General features: G+C 44.2%; 5 protein-coding genes across 8 annotated transcripts in view; 2 read left to right on the top strand and 3 right to left on the bottom strand.

The window, feature by feature from the left end:
* Positions 1-1311, top strand: part of LOC119180155 (scavenger receptor class B member 1) — a 50917-nt gene extending 49606 nt beyond the window's left edge. For both annotated transcript variants that reach the window (XM_037431306.2, XM_037431298.2), the window contains exons 14-15: positions 170-340; positions 494-1311. In XM_037431306.2, the coding sequence (XP_037287203.2) occupies positions 170-340; positions 494-589 (267 nt within the window). In that variant the 3' untranslated portion in view covers positions 590-1311. The remainder of the gene's footprint in view (positions 1-169; positions 341-493) is intronic.
* A 1663-nt stretch (positions 1312-2974) lies between these two features.
* LOC119180148 (uncharacterized) lies at positions 2975-7517 on the bottom strand. The gene is made up of 4 exons (XM_037431289.2): positions 7205-7517; positions 5029-5303; positions 4575-4769; positions 2975-3339 (listed from the first exon to the last, which is right to left on the bottom strand). Exons 1-4 carry the CDS (start codon positions 7380-7382, stop codon positions 3103-3105), a joined length of 885 nt encoding a protein of 294 aa, XP_037287186.2. The 5' UTR covers positions 7383-7517; the 3' UTR covers positions 2975-3102.
* A 1211-nt stretch (positions 7518-8728) lies between these two features.
* Positions 8729-13856, bottom strand: LOC142780661 (uncharacterized). Its single transcript, XM_075882161.1, has 2 exons — positions 13540-13856; positions 8729-9546 (listed from the first exon to the last, which is right to left on the bottom strand). The coding sequence occupies exons 1-2, from the start codon at positions 13854-13856 to the stop codon at positions 9213-9215; spliced, it is 651 nt and encodes a 216-aa protein (XP_075738276.1). The 3' UTR covers positions 8729-9212.
* Positions 13675-23913, top strand: part of LOC119180114 (uncharacterized) — a 42587-nt gene continuing 32348 nt past the window's right edge. The window contains exon 1 of one of the 3 annotated variants that reach the window (XM_075882163.1): positions 13675-13814. The gene's annotated coding sequence lies outside the window, so the exon portion shown is untranslated. Of the gene's footprint in view, positions 13877-23913 lie in introns of all 3 variants that reach the window. The other 2 variants (XM_075882162.1, XM_037431272.2) reach the window with 2 other exon arrangements.
* Positions 20001-23913, bottom strand: part of Tango14 (transport and golgi organization 14) — an 8031-nt gene continuing 4118 nt past the window's right edge. The window contains exons 4-6 of the mRNA XM_037431285.2: positions 23408-23593; positions 22266-22368; positions 20001-20439 (exon numbers count right to left, since the gene is read on the bottom strand). Of these exons, the coding sequence (XP_037287182.2) occupies positions 20349-20439; positions 22266-22368; positions 23408-23593 (380 nt within the window). The 3' untranslated portion in view covers positions 20001-20348. The remainder of the gene's footprint in view (positions 20440-22265; positions 22369-23407; positions 23594-23913) is intronic.

Raw genomic sequence — 23913 nt, 5'->3', positions numbered from 1 at the left:
ATTCTCTGTGAACTGCCAAGGCTGTTTTTTTGTGTGTGTGTGTGTGGGGGGGGGGGGGGGGGCTGTTGGTGTGCATGCATGCATGTGTACCTCCACATTATCACTGACCACTTTGTGTGTTGTGCAACAGGTTCATGGTATGCTACATCACTCCGTAATTATGTTCCAGAACATTGAACTGGACAAGGCCTTAGCTGATTACCTGAAAAGCACATTGGAGAATCCCATGTTCTACAGCACACTTTTCGCTTACCTCCTGCTGGCCTTGGGTAGCCTCCTCCTCTTGATTATGGTCGCGTTTATTGCAGGCAGGGCTGCTTCGAGGCTACTTTATTCAAAGGTAAGCTTGGGAAAAAGTGTCTTGCTTTCATGTATGGTGGCCTCTTCTTTCAGTATTATGTTCATTGTCAATTTTTTTAAGTTACTTAGTTTGTATTTCTTGGCTTGTTCTCAACCTCCTTTGTGGGTCTAACATGTTCTCTATTTGTTTCAGGATGTTGAAAACAAGTCATTGCTTGTCGATACTGATGAGACACTGGAGGCTGCTGCCGCAAAAAGCCACCAGAACGACGGTGAAGTGATTACGTGACCCTTGGATTTTTTTAGTGTGTTGGTTTGTGAGAAGTTGATTTATCGCTAAATGTTATTGCTACTTTCGCGAAAAAAAAAAGGAACAGAGTTTGCAGTCACTGGTATGGACTGCATTGTGTAAATTTCTCTAGCCGTTTTGTTTACAAAAGTAATGTCAGCAGAGCCATTGTTCCCTGTAGTCAAACTGTTGCTATGAACTGCTAAAGCCTTCTTCGAAACAGCCTTTTACACTCGAGTGAAATGGACTGCTGTTTTAGAATCCTGCAAGCTAGGAAAGCTTGTGAGTGAAGTGTTCTTAAGCGTTTTTACGTTATGGCAGCCAGTCTGCTTGTGCCAAGTGCAGTATTGTCTGAACAAGGGCTTTTACTTGCTTCAGGCATTTTGCTGCCAATACTTGCTCACTAATCATAATTTTACTTCAGCAAAGCTATCGCTATTTTAGTATTGTCTTTTCTTGAGCTGTTGGTTATAAGTCAGCCAAATGTTCTTGCCTAGTGTGCTTAATCTCTAGCCTTGCTTGAACAATTTAGCCTTCAAGTCTCAAAGTAAATGTATTCTTATGCCCAACAGTGCAGCATTCAGGGTCCATCAGCATTGTTTTGTTTAGACATTATATTTTGTTTGTTTGTGAATATTGTTTCTTGACCTCTTGTGTGCAGTATTCTCACACTGGTACTGTTTCATGAGATGAGTATTAAAGTTTCTTTTGTAATTAACATACTCTGTAGATTTTATGTGATTGGTTGATCAGCTGGTACAGCAAACCAATTCCTGCATTGCCAAACGTAGTTTAACTGCCAGCCTGTAAAAAAAATGGTGTTCTAGTGACTGCCGAAAGTCACAAGACCACATATGGGCCTCGTGGCTTGAGTCATGTGAGCACCACATTTTTTTAGTCTTTGCGGCATTCGCATGACTAAACAACTTGAAAACAATTGCATGGCATTAAGTGCACAGTAGGACAGCGACACTGGATGACCTATGGCTTCAAGTTGTCCTAGGTGAATGCATTAGGGACCATTTGAGTTTAGTAGTGAAGTTGTTTAACCTCTGTGAAAGTCTGTGGGTGACTACCAAAAACTCTTTGAGTAACGTGCCACAAGAAGCGGGTATATGCCAAGCAGCTCCTAACACTTGCGTGTCGTGGCGACAAGACAAGCGGCGGCAAGGCAAACAAAGCTCGTGTGTTTGTGCTGTTGGCAGCTAATTTAGACGGATCGAAAAAGCTTCGACCTCTGGTTATCGGGAAAAGCACGGCACCGCGGTGTTTTCGAAATGCGCTGTCGCTTCCAGTTACCTACCGAGCAAACTCAAAAGCGTGGATGACCAGAGAGCTTTTCAGCAGATGGCTATCGTTGTGGAATGATGATTTGGTAGGCGAAAATCGCAAGGTGTGCCTGCTCGTGGACAATTGTTCATCGCACCACTGCAGTACGATCTTCAGCAACATCGAGCTGCGTTTTTTGCCTCTGAACACTACGTCTGTACTGCAACCACTGGATCTAGGCGTTATACGCGCAATGAAAGCCGGCTATTGGAAGCGCCTGGTGGAGAGGCTGCTGCAGAACCTTCGTGTCCGCAGGGAGCTTAAGATAGACTTGCTCGGAGCTAAATCTATGTTGAATAGATCGTGGGCAGATGTCAAGAAGGAGACGATCCAGAACTGCTTTAGGCATGCCGGCTTCCACGTGCCTGGTGATGACACCCCAAATTCTGACAGCACTGACGACGCCGCAGGTGTTTCCGCCGAAGTTTGGAACGAGCTGGCAGAGTTCCCGGGTGCTATTGACGGATCGACATTCGACGAGTTCGTCAGTGCGGACGATGATGTCCCCATCATGGGCCGATTACAGGATGAGGCATACATTGCAGACGTCGTGCCAACCACGAGCCAAAGCGACAGCAATATGGAAATCGACGATGGCCCATTGCCTACACCCTCCGAAGTGATTAGTGCACTTGCGTTGATCGGGCGCTATTGCTTGAATGTGGAAGGTTGCGGCCTCAGCTGCTCCGACTCGTTGGACAATGTGGAGGCGTGCGTGCTGTCGCAGGCAGCGAAGTCGTTGACACAGAAAAAAATCCGGGACTATTTTGTTCCACAGTAGGGCACGCAAGTAAGCCACCATATTAATAAAGTACTTTTCTTCTAGTTTGTTATGTGCCTTTGTGTCATAACCTATACCGGGCCTATATCAAATTATGCCATATATCGAACTAATAAACGTTTTTTGGCGAGTTCGATATACTCGGGTTCGACTGTATTTTTAATAATGCTCACTCACCAAGTGTCGTCTTGTGGTAAAAAAAAGGAGTAATTACTTATGCAAGAACATATGGTGTTCTGTGATGACCTAATGAGATATACGAAATGGCTTTTTTTATCTTTAATATTTTGAAATATGCTTTTATTATGGAAGTGACGTTTGTATAACACGCAACGTCATTATATAGTCAACATATATTCTTGGCTACAGTTCGGTGGACTCCGTGAATTCACCAGCTGTTCCTTTATGAAACTTTTGAATAAAGTTTGGCATTTGGCTGCTCTATGCCTTCGGCAGCAATGACTCTGAGATAAGGTGAAAACCCTCGCTTGCATCTGCCAATGTAGTCATCGAGCTCGAGGTCGTAGACTGCCACACACTGGCCACCGATTCCATCCGCATAGCTCAGGTCAAACCGATGCTTGAGATTCTGCACCGTTTCGTATGTTGCAGTCAGTGTCATTCCATCCATGGGTTCCCTCTGGAACACAAGGAGAAATTGGTAGATTTTGGCGTATGGTACATTGCAGTGCATGAGAGACTAAGGTACTATATAGTACATAGTATAAACTTTTTTGTTGTTCTGTTTGCTTGTGAGGGCATCAGCAGGTGGAGCCCTCAGTCCAGAGCCCTGGAGTTACTATATGCTACCTTTTACAGTAACTCTAAGGGGCCATTTTCAACTTATATCCAACTGGCCGGTCAACAAGTCTTCGATGGTCATCTAGAGATGAGCTAGAAAAAGTAACCTGCCATTGGTTTGAGGCATTTCCGCGTGGTTAAGTTTTCATGCTGTTTACCTTAGCCCGCCTGACCGTTGTACGTTTTGGTGGAGGCCAAAATAAACATGAAAATGTTATAAAGAAAAATTCAGCACGGAATATGACAAGGAAGACACACACACACACGCACGCACACAGACAGAGCTCTGTATGTCGGTCTGTATTCTGGATTACAACCATGCTAAAATGCGAGCACAGCAAGACAAAAACAGATGGGATGAAAGAAGACTTTCCCGGTCTCGCCCACATCATTTGTGCTAGGCTTGCTGTGCTGTCACACACTTTTCAAGAAGTGCAATGCCAACTAGAGCTCAATTCTTTTCGCTGCTTAACTCTGAAAATGCGTTTCTGAAAGGGCAGCATTAGCACTGCTTTGATGTCGATGGAGTGGTAATTTTTTTTTTTTTCAGTTAGCTTTGCAACTCAAGAGTATTAGTCATGATAAACCGCGTGTGCAACACCACAGGGTAGTTTTTTTGACGTCAACTACGACGTTATAGTATACTCGCACCGGTACAAGGGAGAGACATATGTTGGAACGATGTCTTAAACTACAATACTCGTTAATTTCTGCACTACACCACTGTGTGCGTTCGAAAAAAAGAAAAATAGGAGGACTTGGCGTAGGAAAACTTCATTGCTGCCAAAGTGTGCATGCCGATAGGAAAGTCGGATGCTGTTATAATAGTCTGGCTCATTATGCTCAAGGACAGGACAAGGACCGTATAACAAGACGCACCTTCCACGCTTGGTGTAGCCAATGCAAACTGTCGGTGTGAGGCCGCTTATCGGGACTGCATACTGTTTGGAATGTTGCAGACTTTCACTGGGGTTCCAGAAAAGATGGTGAGTAGGTCCCATTGTTTCTGTCTTGTGATACTAATTCGCGCTTTTGTGGCAAAGCAGCAGCATGTTCAGCGTGCCATCCACTTACCTTGGTGGCCAGCGTGCATTCCTTTGTGCTGCCAGCCCTGTCCACTGTCCACGAGGCATCGCAGAGCTCGAACCGGGCTGCCTTACCAGTAGCGTTGCTCGCGCGCAGTTCACTACCCCGGCGGTGGGCGCGGGCTCCCAGCGCCGGTGAATGTGTCAGGAATGTGCTGGCAGAGAGTCTCATGGCGTAGCAGAACTGTATGAAAAGCCCGAAGTTATGAGCATTTTCATCTTTGTGGTCGATTGGACTGTTCAAGCGAAGCTCAATTGTAGTGCTTCACGTATACGTGAGACACTACAATTCCCCAGCTATCTATATATAGATAGCTGGGGCACCCTTTTTGAAAATATGTACACGCATACCCGCACGAACAGACGTCAAGCGTGTCATGGTGCACCTATCGCTCCTTCCGAATGGGGAGCAGCGACAATGTAAAGTAGTGAGCGCGCGTCACCTTTTGCGAGAGGCCCGTTGCCCCTGAAAATCTGTTCATCGCAGCGACCACTTCTGTTCGATTGAAGTGGCACGCGATGGTGGTGTGCCAGTCCGGAGCCTGTACCACGACGTAGTCGACGACGTCAAGCACGCCCTGCATGTCGTAGTTCTTATTCGCCGACCGAGTGCTAACGGATACTGTAATCGTGTAGTCGGGCTGCGGAAGCAAAGACCGGAACTTCCGCAGAATGTCCACGAGGCCAGCCTTGTCCGCCATGTCACCGCACCGGTCGCCTGCAGTGTGTCGGCGCCATGTATGCACTTTCGAATGATGATCGAGTGCAGCTGACTGTGATCTGTAGCACGCGACAATATGGCAGATGGTGGTTCGGCGTTCCTGTTTGTCGTCACCTTACGTCTAGCACTTCGTTTTATGCTCGTAGTGATGAACACAAACTAGATCTGGTGTGAAAGATGGGTAAATCCAATGATAACAAAGCGACAGTGTGGTCATAGCTGTCTGTTTTGTCCTGCGAAAGAGAGATATCGCTAGAACTAGACATCGCTATGGTGTCGAATCACTAGTGATGGTTATACTGCGATAGGAAGGCACAATGCGACTGAGTAAAGCGACGTGGAACAGGCACCACACACAAGTGTGTTCTTCGTCCCTTGTCTCAATCGTGCCGTGCCTTGTTGCTGCGAGCCAACTCGTTCGGAGCAGAAGTTATACCACGTTGCTTTATGCTAACCAGAACTGAATTTTCCCTGGCGTGGTTCACACCTCGTACGTTATAACCCGCACCAATCAATTTAGAGGGGATAGATAAGGATACTTTCCATTTAGAGGGGATAGAATTCAGAGGGGATAGATATGGCTTGTAAGTAAATAAATGCAGATAAACAAGCTTTTTGAGATAAAGACTGCTCAGTAAATAATTTGACCTTTGTGCCAAAATGTGTACCGTGACCTCCAATCCAGTGCCTCGTCCGTTTTACTGCGAGGCCATTGTGTGATACGCCCCTTGTTTCGCGCGTCTGTCGATATACCTTGGTCAAAGAACACTTACAAAATAAGTTCTCAACATATGGATTTTTGTGCTATAAGCTGTTATTGTTCCAGATAGAGGACCAGACAGAAGCTCACACTATTCTGGCTCAGGATATCCTCTCTAGATTTGTGCGTGCGCTAAAGTGAATCATGTGAGCACTGTGGCGTACCAACTCCTTCGCGAGTGGGGGGGGGGGGGGGGGGGGCAGACCTACCTGACTTATAATATATATATTGAATTCGCATAACAGCGTCTACAGCTACCACAATAGTTTGTTTAATAAATTTATCATGCATATTAGTCGTCGCGGTGGAGATGTACTAAGCGTCAATGAGGGCACATTTATAAGCGTTAAACGAGGCTATAGCTGCAAAACACCAAAACATACTATCGGCAAACCATCATTTATCAATGTACAGTAAATATTCAATTACCTTTGTAAAGGTGAGTTTTACTCTCGCGTTTTACTGCCGCTATAGCTCCAACTTCCAAGTTACCATAAGCAAGGCTTATCAGGTTTATCAGACTAAAGCGGAAACAACTTTTGGCGTTTCATAGCGGAAGAACTTAAACATCAAAAACGATTAGTCACACTCATCGGCTCGCAACAGCTTCGACAGAGCAGCGGTGATGATATACCCTTTTCGAAGAAAATTATTTTCCAGTCCATAAAAAGCTTGCTTGCTTCATTCCATAACTGCATCAACAAGTCACAGCAGAATAAAAGCGTGAACAAGTGATGTAACATTATGGGGCCCCTGTGCAGCGCTTGCCTCCCCTACAATACTACAGCGCAAGACGCGAAAACGTCGCATAGGCTACCCGCACCGCAAATAACCTACAAGAAAAATCATCGTAGTGGAAATGTTTGCAAAATTTGACTACGTTGTAACATTGCCTTGTAACATTTTCCTTCTCCCGTTAGAACATAACTGAGTTATTACTGTTGTGACAGAAAACTTCGCCTTACTTGTTGGTTCCCCTGCCTGCAGCCAAGAGCACCCACTGTCAAAAGTGGGGGGGGGGGGGGGGGGCTCAGCCCCCCCAACTTTTCCCAGTGGGGGGGGGGGGGGGTCCCTTGCCCCGTTGGCTGGTACGCCTATGTGTGAGCATATTGAAACAGCTGTGTCCGACAAGACAGACCTGGATAGAGCCAGTTGATGTGCACGCCATTGAGACGGTCCATGTTCACGTGCACCATGGCAGCTCTGACAAACACTTCCACGGTGTTGGCGACCACCATGTGATAGAAGCGGCTGCTGTCCGATTCGTCCACGCCTAGGCCCAGAAGAATGGGCACGTCGTCCGACTGGCCGTGCATCTTCTTGGTGCTGCGGTGCACCGCGACGTGTATACGATTGTGTCATGGCATAATTGTAACAAAAATAGTGCAGTAGATCTAAAACCAAAAAAGGGCAGACACTCTTGCGTGATACAACTAAATTTACTGGAAAAGGATAGATACGTTTATGGGGATGGGAGAAAGGTAATATTAATGTTCTTGAAAAGGATGTGTCGCTGCAACCAGCGTTTCGGTTGGCTCCATGTGACATTCAGGGCTAAGACAGGGCAAAAAGACACGAAAAGTACTTTTGTATTCTTAAAAGTTTAAACCATGAAGTTCTCATCGCCGTTCTGTTGCAAATCTCGGGGAAAAAAAAACTTTTTAACAGCGGTAATGAGTAATGACTCGGATGGGCGAGAGAACGAGTATTGAGAACGAAAGAAGGAAGAGGGGGGAATGAATAGACAGAGAAAGAAATAGAGCGAGATAAATATACCTATACAACGAAATCGATGTAAAATAGAGAGAAATAACAGAGAGATAAGGAAAGAAATTGGGAGAACGAGATAGCCATAGAGAGAGAGAGAGATATAAAGATGCAAGGAAAGGCAGGGAGGTTAACCAGACGCACATCCGGTTTGCTACCCTGCACTGGGGAAGAGATAAAGGGGAGAAAAGAGGTTGCAGAAAGATGAGAAGATACACACAATCACCACGAGATAGCTATAAAGTAAGGGAGAAATGTACATGAAGAACTGGAACTATAGAGAAATAAATAAATACGAAGGCACATAGACAAATAAAAGAGATAGAAAAAAAACTGAGCAGAAAAGAAAGAGAAAAGGGAGGAAAAACAAGAAAGGTCTCCCAGCTTCGCTGCTGGTTTCAGCCTTGAGCCGCTATAGTGCAAGCTGCGTCAATTTTAACTAGAGTTACTGTATATGCTACCTTTATGCTACCTTTATGCTACCTAAAGGTAGCATATACAGTAACTGTAACTTTAACAGCGAAGCTGACCTTTGTCGAGCCTTTCATGTTGGTGATATGTGGTAACGCTTGTGGGTATTATAAACGGGTATTATGTACCGCATACATCGCGCATATCGCATTACTCACCACTGATCCACTAAAAATGGAGGCAACAGTTTGCTCAAAGCTAAACAGAGAAAAGTCATACAAGATATCTGAAAGACTTGCCAAACGTAATATATATATATATATATATATATATATATATATATATATATATATATATATATATATATATATATATATATATATATATATATATATATATATATATATATATACATATATATATATATATATATATACGTTAGGCTTACGAAGGGAGTGCCGCCAGCTTCGCTATTTGATCAGTGTCCGCGAAGCGGGGCTGGTTATTTATTAATTTTTTTTTTGGCTTTGACATCGCGCTGCTACAAACGCATGATCAAGTTTCAAAGGTCTGTCCGTTCGATCGTTGCACTCGAACGAGCGTAGTCGTTGCGTGACTCAGCGAGCGTATTCAGCAATGAGTCGTCACATTCCTAGCTGGCGTTACAGCGTGTTTATCGAGTGACAGCTAACCGCAACAGAGCTGCACCGTCGTAAAACATTGTAGTGTATCGCTAACGCACCTCGCCGACGAAGCTGTGTCACCCCCATATTCTAGAACGCTCCACCTTCCCTTGATAGGTGGATGGATGAATGATTGGATGGATGAATGTAGCTGTACCCTTTAGATCGGAGTACTTGAGAAAGCCGTTGCAGCGCCAAAGCCGATGGCAGCGCCATCTCTAGTCACGACAGGCTACTGCATATCAGTGATAGTCTGCTGTAACCTTAAGTAGCTCAGCGTCGTTTTCAGCCGAGCGGCGGCGCAGCGCTCAACCCTGTCAAGTGAAGGGCGAAAGTCGAGTCGAGGAGCGTTTGTGAATACTGGGTCAGTATATCGTACCGTTTTCGCGATGCGTTGACGACGCTGCGCAGAAAAGCGGCGTCGTGCGATGTGCGATACGAAGGGTTGGTCTTGGTCACGTGGAAAAACTGAAGGACCACGTAGGTGCAGTACTCGAACGGCACGAATGCTGCCCGATAGAAGAACTGTTGCCTGAAGTGTTTGTTCTGCAGGACGCAAATCACGGGTCTCTGCAGCAGCAGCCGCTCTTCGTAAATCGGCATTTCTACGACGTTGGTTCTGAAATGCGCGAGGCATATTTGCTTAAAGCGCGTTAAACTTTGGCGTACAGTAATTGATTGATTGTGCGACGGGAGTTACATTAACGAATTTTGTAAGGAGCGAACCGACACTTCTTTTTACAAAGTATTGGTCAGTAGCAGAAATACACATTTTTATTTATAAAGGAAACAAAATTATGTAGATGAAAAAGGACTTCATGTGACGGAAAGTGCGACATAACATCTGTCATATATATGTGCGGTATGAGATTAACCAACTTGAAGAATCACTTTCTATCTCTCCTAAGGAACGTGTGAGAGGCGACGAAAGTCTCGGCGGAATAGGGGAATACAAAGCTTTCTGCGGGGATGAATCATTCCCGCCCCTTTCCTGCACAAAGCTATCGAAATTTAAGCATTAAAGTCTATAGTAATTATTAAGATAAGCACGTCACATAGTACACGTATACAGAAATTAATGCAATCAGTTAAAGGAACTGCTTAAGTTTTGCGGTTCTTTCAGCAGCTTTTTGTAAGAAGGAGAAGGGAGGCGAGAGCACTCTCGCCTATAGAGTTTGCTAAATATACACTAGAGGGAACTCTGGCGCTTGTGTCTGTGGAAGCTGAAACTCACGGCGCTTCAGCAAGCATGGCAATGAAAAATTATTGATGGGTAGTACACGGATTTCTCTAATCTTCATACTTCTGGCTCCTTGTGTGTTCGTGTGGCTGGTAGCTATTTTTCACGAAATAAAAATCAGCAAATGTTCAACGGTCGCGCTTCACCACCTTATTCTTTTAGGCTTATCATTTCAAATCGGGTTACAAAGTTCAAAAGGGTTCGCTCTTCGAAACAAAACCAAAACACAGCAATAAATGGAGCCACAAGTGCGTTTCGCCGCCCGTAAGTACGAAGACTAGGCGAATTCGTGTATACTACCCATCGTTCCCACGGTCGCTGAACTATCGTAGTGCCAGAAGTAGCGGAGGAGTTTTACAGAGATCTGTACAATAGCCGTGACAACCACGACCATAATGTAAGAACTAGCAGTAACCCAGATGACATCCCACCATCCCTCTAGTAATGACAGGCGAAGTCAGGAAATCCTTGGCGGAAATCCAGAGGCAAAGCTGCTGGTCAGTATCAGGTAACATCAGGTATTCTGAAAGACGGAGAACAGACTGTGTTTGAACAACTGGCCACCCTGTTTACGAAGTGTTTCTTGACAGGGAGTGTACCATAATTTTGGAAGAATGCTAACATAATCTTACCGTAAGAAACGGACGACAACTTGAAGAATTACAGGCTGATCACGCTGCCCTCCATGGTATACAAGCTATTTACAAAGCTAATTGCTAACAGAATTAAGACAACATTAAAATTCAGTCAACCAAACGATCAAGCAGGATTTCGTACAGGCTATTCAACAATCGACCGCATTCATACTATTAAACAGGTGATAGAGAACTGCTCAGAATACTACTAACCGTTGTACATAGCCTCCATAGATTATAACAGGACATTTTATTGAGCGGAGATATCAGCCCTCATGCCGACACTGCGTAATCAGGGCGTCGACGAAGCATATATAAAAATCCTGGAAGAAATACAGAGTAGATCAGCTGCTACCATGGTGCTGCGTAAAGAAAGGGACAGAATACCAACAAAGAAGGGTGTAAGACAGAGAGACACGATCTCCGAAGTGCTATTTACCGCGATCTAGAAGGGGCTTTCAGAGGCCTAGTATAGAAGGAGGTAAAGATACGATTTAATGGAGAGTACCTTATAACCTGCGCTTCGCCACTGACATTGCATTGCTGAGTAACTGAGGGAACGAACTGCAATTCATGATTACTAAATTAGACAGGGAGAGCAGAAAGGTAAGTCTTAAAGTTAGTCTGCAGAAAACGAAAGTAATGTGCAGCAACCTCGGAAAAGAACAGCGCTTCGATTTAGGTAGCGGTACACTTCCAGCTGTAAAAGAGTACGTCTATACTTGTTCTGCAGGACGCAAGTCGCGGGTCTCTGCTGCAGCAGCCTGTCTTTGTAAATCGGAAAATGTAATTAGATAAATGAGAGTAGGGGTGGAGCTCATTCAACGAGCATTCTCAAATCATAAATGGTAGATTACCAATATCCCTCAAGAGCAAGGTATATATAGCAGTTGCATCTTACCGGTACTTACCTGGAGGCTTACAAAGAGGGATCAGCTTAAATGGAGGACGACGCAGCAAGCGATGGAGAGGAAAATGATAGAGAGCAGAGAGTATCAGGGAATAAACGGGGGTTAAGGATATCATAGTTGAAACCAAGAAGAAGAAATGGACATGGACCAGACATGTAGCGCGTAGGCAGGATAACCTCTGGTAATTAAGGATAACAAACTGGATCCCAAGAGAAGGCAGATAGGTGAAAGGGAGACAGAAAGTTAGGTGGGCAGATGAGATTAGGAAGTTTGCGGGTATAAAGTGGCAGCAGCAAGCACAGGACCGAGTTGACGTGCGGAACATGGGAGATGTCTTTGTCCTGCAGTAGGCGTGGTCAGGCTGATGATGATGATATGATGGTTATACTGATACTGATGAGGTGTTCACCTCGTAGATGCGATCGACTTTTTACACATGCATAATTCGGCGTAACCGTAAAATAGAATGGAAAAACTTTATTTAGATCCTTCGTAACATGAAACAGCACGTAGAGGACCGCTCTCATGTCGGGACACATAGGCCTATATATAGGCCTATAACCACGTCACGGGCCAGTTGGACTGTCCGTATATCCACGTCACGGGCCAGTTGGACTGTCCTCCAAAGAGTTACAGAATATAAGTATCTTGGCATTATTTTCACAAGTAACCTATCCTGGTCAAAACACATCGAATATGTATGCACAAAGTCACTTAAGAAACTGGGTTATCTTCGACGCACACTCAGCCAAGCACCGAAAGACACCAAACTCCTGATGTATAAAACACTAATCCGACCGACACTCGACTACGCATGCTCCGTGTGGAACCCTTACCGAAAAGGCGAAATTAACAAAATTGAAGCCGTTCAAAAGAAAGCCATCCGATTCATCTGTCGCAGGTATGACTGCGCTTTTTCACCAACCACAGCCCTCGTATCTCTAGAGCTAACCACCTTAGCTGCCCGTCGTGAAATTGAATCACTAACCTTTTTTCACCGCATCATTCACTGTTCATATCGCCTATCATCAAACAAATATGTCACATATGCAAGCCCCACTCAGACCAGAAGCAATCACACCCTTAACGTTTCCCCGTATCATCCCCGCACAGACACGTTCAAATATAGCTTTTTTCCGCGAACAATTGAGCGTTGGAATTTGTTGCCTGGCCACGTGCGCTCTCTTGACTTGCTTACATTTGCTTCTAAAATACAACTATTGTAAACTACGTACATATACCGCTTTGTTTCCTTTCCCCCTTTGTACGAGTGCACTTTTGTACTTAGATGTGTGTATTAGGTCGATTTTATGTAACCCTTTACCATGCCGCTAAAACTGTACACTTCCTTCTATGTTGACTTTCGAATACCTGGTTTCGTCGTTACTATGTTTTCTTTCTTTCTTTTTGCTTTTGTTTCATTATTGAACTTGTTCGATGCACGGTTTTGTGCGATGTACCCACTCCTGCTATAGCCCCAAGAGGGGCTGCAGTATGTTAAAATAAATAAAATAAATATATGCTTTTGAATCCGTACTGCGGAAAGCAACATTCAATGAACGACGTTATGTTTTTTTCACGCCGCAACGCAGGCCACTGCTAGGGTGTGCCAAGCTGGCAATGTCAGAAAAAAAAGCGCGCAAATGTTGGACGTTTGAATTGTAGGATATATCCTGTGCACTAAGAACGTAGATTTACTAAAAAATAAAACCTAAGTTGTCGAAATTAATCCGGAGCTACGACCTGCGCATCGTAATCCCCCGACGCGCTGGCGCGTAAAACCCCGAAATTTTCGCGAACTTGACGCATGGCTAAAGGCTGCTTACGTCGGTGCTGAGAAGGGAAGTCGCGGTACGGGCTGTTCACAAAGCTGCTCCAGGTCGACGTCACGGCGAGACTCGGCGCTGACGTCGGCCTTGATGTCTCCTTCGCCTCGTGCCGCTCTGACATAAGGTGCCAAGAACAGCACGGTGGGGATGGTGAGCAGTGCCAGTGACAGCAGCAGGCCGCCCGCGGTGCAGGCGGCGAGCAGCCGGCGCCTCCCTTGTCGCAAGGTGATCGTCGTCCCCGGCTCGTCCGAGCTCGGGTCCCTGTTCAGCAGGTAACTCGGTAGCCATGCCGTCGTCGTGCTCTCTTCGTTCATCGAGAAACGACCACATCAAGGTGAAGCCGACGGCGGTTACATTCGCTGCGACACGTTCTTATTCTTGCTCTTGTTGCCCTTCACTTGCGGCGCATACCCTCTGTAGGGGATCGGCCAATAATTGAGTGGTCTTATAAAGTATCATTTCATTTTAGAGTAAAGGAACTTACAAATTGAAAACGTTACAACTTTTAGAATGAAATTTTGATGATCACTGATCTGTACTTAATATACAGTTTTTGTATTAGTAATAGATAATAACCTAGATCAGAACCTATCTTAAAAAAGAAATAAAAAGGGAGAAGTTATGCGTATGTCGACACAGAAGAATAATATTAGTTTGTTGGTCTTTTCGTTTCATTAAGAAAATTCTGCACTGCCTCGCAAACTTTTGTGCTGGAAAACCCAGAAATAGAGGCTCCAAAGGACTAAATAATGGCATGGATAAATTCATTCCAATAGCACTTAAAGGATTTTCTAACTTGGATCTACGAGCTGCAGTAAATGGTCTACATATCAAAAAGTAATAATCATAGTTTCTTTCTCACCATAGAAAGCGCACATTGCAGTTACTAAGGCCACCAACAGTTGATGATGATTATATCTGATGATGTTGATAATAATGATGATGATGACGACGACGACGACCTCATATGGATGGCGCTCACCCACGAAGGTGGATGGGCCAAGAAGCGGGTGACCATGGCTCCAACAGTCACTGCATCCTTTGCGTCGGTGCATTTTCGTCTTGTTTAATTACTTTCGGTTTAGATCATAATCATTGCACTACAAGTAAAAAACAGTTAATGTCCCCTATGTGGTCCTTGGCTTATTCCGCGCTCTTCACAATGACGCTAAGGGAAGGGCGCATGCACGCTTCCCCTAGCGGAAACGTTGTGAAACTCCTCTTGATCTCTGAGGCTTCGGTCTGGTAATACCCGTTGTCCCGGCCTCTATCAATGGCGAACCAAAACTGCAGAGAGCAGCACAAGAAAATGGACATGTCGTATTGTCTGTTCGTTTCACTGGCTGAGTCTACAAAGAAGTGACCCTTCGAACAATTACTCGTATTACTAAGGTGAAAGCCTTATATGTCTCGTCAGCAGAAAAGGCTATATTGTAGGCGGCCGCGGTGGTGGCGGGAACACGAACTGTACCAGAAGCCTTACGATGTTAAATACGTATGCAATAATGTAAAACCACCACGAACAACGAATAAAAGTTGGTTGAAAGCGAATATAAAGCGAATCAGCGTGATTCCAGGTTCTTTCGTAGCTCAAACGATTGAGTATCGGATGCGTAATTCGAAGGTTGTGGGGTCGAATCTAACCGATGAAAAGGGTGATTTTTCGTCCGCTTCAATTGCTTTCACTTTAAGTGATAATCATCATACAATACAGCTAATGAACCACCGACAACGTCTCCTGTGCTTTCCTTAGCTTAATTGTCTGTCGGTTTCATTAGAAGTTAACCAAGAGTAATCCGAATGAAATACCTCACATGGAGCACCGGCTTACGCCTGCATGTGGTTTCCTTTTCGTGAGCTAAGTGGTCCTAGTAACGTTTTCACAAGCTAACATGGGAAATCAGTTGATATTATTAAGTTTCAGTGATATAGTTTTCACCATGGTGCAGCCGCACCGTTAACTTTTCATACGAATATATATATATATATATATATATATATATATATATATATATATATATATATATATATATATATATATATATATATATATATATATACATATATATATATATATATATATATATATATATATATATATATATATATATATATATATATATATATATATATGTGTGTGTGTGTGTGTGTGTGTGTGTGTGTGTGTGTGTGTGTGTGTGTGTGTGTGTGTGTGTGTGTGTGTGTTCCTGCGCTGCACTACATTTTTCATCGTTATGCTTTACCCTTTACCTTTGCGTTCGACGCACCTTTTTTATATGTTCTCCCGAATAAATGAGCGACTCTTATTGTACAAAATAACCACGCTATTTGTATATATATCAGGACAATAACATCTTGATACATACAGTTCATCCCACTTCAAAATTAAAAGTAAAAAGTTGTCTGTCTGGTCGTACCAGTTAGAAGAGAACTCAAATTGAATGAAGTAAAGTGCCACAATTCATTTAGATAGGGCAGTTGAACTAGACAGCTCCACAGAGACAACTCAGCTGTTGCGCCATTTTCCACTCGCTCTCCCATTTTTAGTACTTGTTAGTCCAGCTGCTTAAGTACTTTCCAAATGGGGACCCATTGGGACAGCACTATTCGTGTGAATGTTTGCTATACCAACGATACCGCCTAGAACGTTTAGCATTGCAGTGCGCCTCCCAGCTGCAATCAGGGCTGACCCATGCTCTTCAAAAGGCATCTCTATACTGTTGTGGGGCGAGAGATTGGAGATAATTGAAGGACGACTTGGTAATAAGTGAATTGAAAAGCTCTGTTACATGTGCAATTGGCACTGACAGTTGTGATCTTCATGTTGCATATCTTCCAAAAAACTTTCCGGGATGAAGCTTTCCGGTCGACGCCTGTTCTAAAAAGTGAGCCTTTATCAAACGGTGGCACGTAATTCGTTTCGCAAGTGCAGACGCAAAAATGACACTAAATAAAAGGTTACAGAATGCCCAGGAGGTGGAAGAAACGTCTTATTTAGCGTCCTGCCTCACCTTTCTTTCTTTTTTTTTTTTTTGCTTTCGAGAGCTTCCCATATAGACAGCCGAGCGAGTACGTCACGCGGCATTCGTCGTCTTGCACAACTCTCATCTTGTTGAGCACAAAGGAGATAGTGCCTGTTTTTGAAAATGGCACATTTCTCCACCAGTGTAGGAAGGGCTTGACCGGTGATTCGAACTTGTCTGGATAACGATGATTATGATTGATGAAAGACGTTAATGAACGATCGGACATACTGATATCGTGTGAGTTGCAAGTGATTCATATAAGCGTCATGGCAACATTTCATGCGACAGCGCTTATAAAAAGTATACCCTTATAAACATTGTCTTACACCTCATTAAATTGCTAAAGAAAGGACCATTCGATCCATGGCCGATGCCCCAGGGTAGGGTGCGCCAAGTATCCGAAGAATAACCGATCAAACAGTTTAGCTTGCGTCCTAAAGACATCCGTCGGTAAAGGGGCGGCGTACAAGTAACTTTACTAGGAAAAAGAGGGTCGCGCAGACATCACTTCATATTCATACAACTTTATTGTTATCCTTCACTTCTCGCGAAACAACGTGACTTTTGGCCTCACTGAACTTGCGCAAATTGGGGAGGAAATCTTGATGATAGTTATGTCGGTGATGATTATTATAACCATATATATAGATATATAATACTGACTCTAAAAGACGTGACCTATAATATAGAGATCATAAAGAGACAAAACAAAAAGCGCCTTGTGTTCATGCGTTGTGTTCGTTAAAGGGGCCCTCTAACGCTTGAAAACATCGGTGCCGACTGTATAACTCGTAGTTGCGCTCGCCAGAACTGCTGCGAGTGGAAATGACGCCGAAAGGTTGCCGCCATATGATTGGATTAAATATGATCGTGGCATTTCATCGAAATCGGAATTACTATTGAATTTATTTTTTCATTAGCATGATTTTTCACTCAAAGTGACAGAGAATAAAGCTCTCCGACTTTTTCAACTTGAAAACTGCAAAGCTGGTACAGGAATATGCCGAACGCCATATGCTATAGAAGAAACGTGCCGGCGATGCTCCGGTTGCCGTTATTCGAAGAAACTAAAAGAAACAAATGTAAGAGCGTTGATAAATATAAGTCATTACAAAAAGAAAGATGAGTAAAGCTACAAAACATTATAGCCTCGGAAGCGTTCGCGAGCTGGATCGTTTCGCACCATACCCTCTTCAAGTACCAGATTGTTTGTTACCATCGCAACGGCATCCCTAATACGCTGGACTTACATGCAATATGTCATGCGAGCTTCCTGTACAGTAGGGCGTTCAGTTCATTTCATTGGGCAGCCTTCCGACGTCAGAGGGCGAAGGAAACACGGTAAGGTGAGCCCGCGAAAATCGAGTTGAGGGTAAGCATCTGTTTCATTGTATTTTGATATCGCTGCGCTGAATAACTTTGCACTGCGTGACCTTATCGCTGCCATTCTTGCGGCACTTATCGCTCAAGCCGTCAGTGTACGCAACCAGCTAGAACTATATAAAAGTATGAAGTCGTGAAAAGTGTTAACCCTTTACGAGAGCAAGATGTCGAGCGGCGTGCTCATTTATAGCATTGCAATTCTTCATGCCTGATATTGTCTTTGGTAACATCATCTATACATATATCAGGAAGTTGGCATTTAGGTAGTTAGCATTAGCATTTGTCGCCTATGCACGCATAATACGTTCGCCTTTTGCGTACGCTTGCTACATTTCGAAAATATCGAACGTACCCAAGTTGCGCGAATTCTACGAACACCACTATTTCGGTTATCATGTCGTAGATATCTGTTCATGTCGACCAGAAATTTATATTGCATTCTGAGAATAGACAACGTATTGAAGTTGTGCAAAGCATATACGAACGCTATAAGCTCCCTGTCATTGCACAGAAGATGTTCACGCAATCAATCAGAAATATATCTGTTCGATTCCGGACGGTTTCATAGTTGATTTTAGTAGGTTAGTTTACGTTACTTCTATTTTCACGAAAGGTGGTTTCTCTTTCGTGTGTTTGTGTTCACTTTTTCGACTCATGCGATTTTTTGTTAGCCAATGCCACCGCTTGTGGCTACGCGCCACACACTGAGTTAAACAGGCAAGCTGATTTTTCAATTTATTTATTTATTTACACATGGAAAGAAAATACATGGGGAGGTAGGCTACGTTAGAGCCGGTCATCCCGTCGATATGATATCAGTATTGTAAAAGCACACAAAAAGAAAAAAAAAGAAAACTGGATCGAATAAAATGACCAGAAAAGTGAAGAAATACTCACAAGCACTATGTATGTATGCCTACACGATATCTGGCGCATGAATAATGAACATATTTGTAAGCCCGAGTCCAATACACACAAAGTGGTCATATATATATATATATATATATATATATATATTATATATATATATATATATATATATATATATATATATATATATATATATATATATATATATATATATATATATATTATACCGCGTACAGAGTCCGAAAACAGCTTTTTATAACATGACTAATGACTATTATATATGTTAATTAATAACACAATACTATGACGGGAGCAATAATGACTATTATATTCGGTTCACTAAACTTGTGTTCATTAACATACCACGAAGAACGATCACTGCGCGTCTTTTACCGGTGTGGCATGGTCCAGTCACTTATATATCTTACCGATTGCGAGGGGTCGCCCATCGAGGCTTGTTCAACCGATCACTCAACTGAGTGCGTTGCTCTTCGTAGTGCGGCATTCTACGACGTGTTCTGCTGACGCATCGCGATTCGGGCGAGGTGTGGGGACGTTGTTCTTTTGATGCGGCACAAGAAGTGAGTTGTGCACCATTTTGGTAACGTTTATTTTCGCCATGTCATAATACGCGACGCTCGGGACCCGCAGCGGTAGCTGTCGTAATAATAGCTTGACGAATCAGGCAACCCCGCGTCACTGACAGAAATGAAGCAGTCGTCTGAACAAACCGATTGATTGATTTGTGGGGTTTAACGTCCCAAAACCACCATATGATTATGAGAGACGCCGTATAGTGGAGGGCTCCGGAAATTTCGACCACCTGGGGTTCTTTAACGTGCACCCAAATCTGAGCACACGGGCCTACAACATTTCCGCCTCCATCGGAAATGCAGCCGCCGCAGCCGGGATTCGAACCCGCGACCTGCGGGTCAGCAGCCGAGTACCTTAGCCACTAGACCACCGCGGCGGGGTGTCTGAACAAACCGCGGCAGAAACTTTGCGCACTGACAAAGGTGGACGATCATGAGATATGCTGAAGGCACCTGCACGTGTAGAAAGAAATAACCTGCAGTGAAAATATAAAGTAAACAGAAATAGGTTTAATTAAGGTTTGGTTTCATTTATGGGAGTCAACGTCGTATAGCGACTCAGCTGATATATGACAGACGTCGTGTGTTTATCCGCTGCACGTGGATGAATGTTTTATTCTGAATGTTTATTTAATTTCCACCTCTTCCCGTTCAGCCTGTTCGTTCATTATCTCCTGTCACGCACAGATTTCCAGCCGCAGCATTTGCCGCCACGTTTGTTAAATGAGCTGCGACGGCATGGTGGATATAGGTATGCAGGTGCATCTAAGTTCTTCTTTTGCAGTGTGTGCGTCCACAACCATAAGCTGGACCCGTATGAGAACTTCACTCCGGACTGGTTGCGTCATGCTGGCCATCAGAGTCACCGACACAAGCAGCATGGCGAAACACGTCCCTGGTTGCCTCTGCAGCTACAAGAGGCGAGGATGCTCGTTCACTTGCCAAAACGCTTCTCTATTTTGTTGTATTTTTCCAAGACTTCGATGAACTCGGACAGCAGCACGTTTCTGTGGCTACCCAGGTCCCTGCGTCGAGATCAGAAAATAAACATATCAGTTTTGAAAGATATACGCTCGGCAGCGAACTTTCGCGGTACGTGAGCTGCACTGCAAATGGAAATAGCTCTGTTTTGAAATGCCGCTTCTAATCTCGAGGGTGACTGTATTGGAGTCAACAACCCATACCATATGGGTCCGTCAATTGATTGACGGACCCATACATTTGACTGAAGGATATGTTTCCAGACAAATCATCATCATCATCATCATCATCATCCTGACTACGCACATTACAGGACAAAGGCCTGTCTCAGGTGCCGCCAGTCAACCCGGTCATATGCTTGCTGCTGCCACGTTGTACCTGCAAACTTCTTTTTAGGGGCGAAGCTCCTTATGGAGGGGCTTGTGCGTCCCCCCCCTCCTCCCCGTTGTCGCGCGTAACCGCCAGTGACACACATTCGACAGGGGATAGACACGTATGAGCCACCGGGGAAGAAGAGAGACGATCGCGCGACTACGATCGCGTGGAAAAGATGCTAGATGGCGCTACTTGGAGTGTTCACTAGATGGACGGACGGATGGACGCGTGGACAGACGGACTCACGGACGAATGGACGCGTGGACAGCACGACTCACGGGCGGACGGATGGCTGGACGCATGGACGAACGCAGGGACATACGCATGGACGGACAGATGGACGGAAGGACGGGCGGACGCACGGAAGGATGGAAGCAACAACGAACGGATGGACGGAAGCGCGGACGGACTGATGGACGCTTCGCCCACTCACCATCATTCACTCCGTGGATATGCTGTGATTTTTTTTTATCTAACTTTCAGTCCCCCCCTCGGGCGTTTGCCTTCTCCAGAAATCCAGCCAGTTACCCTATGCCGGTTATCCTGCCTTTGCGCAACACACATGCTCTCGGTTCATATATATCTTTTCTTGATTTTAACTACGATGCCCTTAACAAGCGCTTGTTCCCTGACCCACTATATTCCTGCAGTCCATTAAGCTTACACCTGTCGTCTTTCTTTCTATTGCTAACTGCGTCATCCTCCATTAATGTTGAATCCTCTTTGTAAGCCTTGAGATTTCTGCTCCGTAGGTAAGTACCGGTAAGAGTATAAGAAAGCAGGGATATAGGTTTTCTAAAGTTTCACGTCCAGTAAACTTTTGCTGTTGTGTGTACATCAATGTATAGGCTATAGTCGTGGCAAGGCAGTAACTACTGTGACAAAAAAAACAATATTAGTAACGTTGTACAATAACCGCAAGTATTTGCGTATTAAATATTCTATCACATGAACATTCTGCGCAAGCATTAGGTGACCTCCTTGATACCGCAACGTCTTAGTGAGCTTTGAAGAAAAAATAAACACACTGTCATATGTGTTAATTAAACATATCCACTGGTTGACCTATAGAGCATGACAAGGAAGGATCTGTAGTATACCATCTGTGTCGCCGAATTTGGCTTCATGATGCGAAATCGTGCGATATTTTTCATAAACACGAGCATTTGGGGGCATTCACGTGTATTGGAGAACGTACGGGGACACTGTTCTTGTCGCACGTACAGTACGGCTAAGCGCGTCTGCTATCAGGAGCGCGACAACCTTCACGAGATTTCGGGTAAAGGGCTCTCATACGCTTGGGTGATAACCCGATAACAGAATCAGTTCTCTAAATACAGTCAAATAAAATATAGTACCTGCTAAATCCCCCAGATGCGGCGTTATTCTACCTGAACACAGTGCGTGTAACTAGTGCAGGAGATTTTGTTCGTCGTATCTTGCATTTAGCGTGGTGCTTAGCAGCCTGAAACTTTGACAACGTGGCATCACTCACAGTATTTCGCTGTAGTTTATGTGCCACGCCGGGTAGCCCAAAACGGAGCCCCATCCTCCAAAACGCATGGCTAGCTGTGGCTCCGGCATTCCGCTGTACTCGGCTGCAGAACAACAACAACAACAAAAAATGAAGGTTAAGAATAGAGAAAAGAGACATGAAAAAAAAAAAAGCATTTTGGTTATAGCGCGAGATCGACGAAGAGGGAAGATGGAAGGAACACAAACGAACATTGACTCGCATCTGAAAGTTTTATTTGAAAACACAAGAACATGGAAGCAATAAAATTCATGAAAAAAATAAGCGTATCAAGATTGCGCAGAAGTGTTGAAAAATAATATAAAAAGTTCTATCACTTAACGGCACAATTTGCTGAGAAGATATGTGTGTTTCATGCATTCGTTCCCCGTGGAAAGCTTCTGTCACTTCTCCAGTTACCTGGGATATATGTTTCAACAAAATAATTGAAAATATCTGTATCGCACAGACTAGCAAACTATACTAGCCGTACCAACTAGCCAAGCTTCAGTACTATGTTAATACGAAAAAGCAGCAAGACGTACTGAGAAGTAGGTGGTAAATGGGGGAAGCATCAATTTTTGAATGTTTATGGGAGTGGTTTCATTGGCAGCACACCTATAGAATGCTACTTCAGATGAACAAGATGTAGGATGAAGTGACATCGAAGTGACGTTGAAGTGACATATTAAAAGATGAGTATTGAAGGGCGTGGCCGCTCGCGGGGAAGCGGGGACGTAGGGGGGGGGGGGATCGGGCTGAAAACTCCTCCCCCTAAAAATTTTTGAATTTTGCATTCACGCATACATACAAACGCAAGCACGAACATAGATACCGTACAGCAGAACCCACTTTCCCCCGAAAACATTTCTGGCTACACCCCTGCCTCATGAATTGTCATAATATCGTGGTTCGGCACGTGAAGCCCGATAAATTATTAGGTTAATAAAACCGAAATAAGTTGTGAATCACCTGGACTACCTTTCACCAGAAAAAATATGAATATTCTCGTTTTTAATCATTTTGGTTTATCGAGATAGACCTTCGCTTTTAGAAGTTCTTTCGTGCAAGCACTGTATTTGTAGAGTAAGGGAGACATTTGTTTAAGGAAGCAGGGGTCTTGCCTTTGATGTATTTGTCTAGCATCTCCTGCGTGATGTCCTTCTCGTCGATGATGCCGAGCTTGCAGTCGTCGCAAATTTTCCTGAACGCCGCAACGAGGCCGCCTTTGCCGTCGATCGGCGTCACCACATACACGGGGACGCCCGTGAACTCTTTCTGGCCGCTTTCAGTGCACCCATCGTCCTCGCCTGCAGAAACGCACCCGCTTTGACAGAGTACTTGCTGTTCACACTTCGACTATAGCACTCCTATACTAGAATACGTTGATTGAGCGAGGGATCTCGAAGGACTTCTTATACTTATTCCCACCCGACCTTGATTCCAGTTGCCTCCCAGTAAGCGTAACGCGTTGTCCCGAATGACACATAGCAACAGTGGCATCATGTTTTACCATAATTAATCTACGGAGTTTCACCCAGATGCATCATTCGAGGGAACTTGCACTCCTTATGATGAACTCCGCTAATGTTGGTGATGTTACAGAAACTTCTTGCCTGCTGAATATATA

Source organism: Rhipicephalus microplus, chromosome 2 (assembly GCF_043290135.1).
Source record: "Rhipicephalus microplus isolate Deutch F79 chromosome 2, USDA_Rmic, whole genome shotgun sequence".
Classification (NCBI taxonomy): domain Eukaryota; kingdom Metazoa; phylum Arthropoda; class Arachnida; order Ixodida; family Ixodidae; genus Rhipicephalus; species Rhipicephalus microplus.
This window is presented reverse-complemented; position numbering and strand designations above follow the sequence as displayed.

What these genes read in the sequence shown, in the direction of transcription:
- LOC119180148 (XM_037431289.2), bottom strand. Translation starts at nt 7,382, where the DNA reads ATGCACGGCCAGTCGGACGACGTGCCCATTCTTCTGGGCCTAGGCGTG. An exon ending in CATCAACTGGCTCTATCCAG is followed by an intron (nt 5,304 to 7,204) that starts GTCTGTCTTGTC and finishes GACACACTGCAG; the next exon opens with GCGACCGGTGCGGTGACATG. An exon ending in AATGCACGCTGGCCACCAAG is followed by an intron (nt 3,340 to 4,574) that starts GTAAGTGGATGG and finishes CTTGTGTTCCAG; the next exon opens with AGGGAACCCATGGATGGAAT.
- LOC142780661 (XM_075882161.1), bottom strand. Translation starts at nt 13,856, where the DNA reads ATGAACGAAGAGAGCACGACGACGGCATGGCTACCGAGTTACCTGCTG. An exon ending in CTTCCCTTCTCAGCACCGAC is followed by an intron (nt 9,547 to 13,539) that starts GTAAGCAGCCTT and finishes CGCGCATTTCAG; the next exon opens with AACCAACGTCGTAGAAATGC.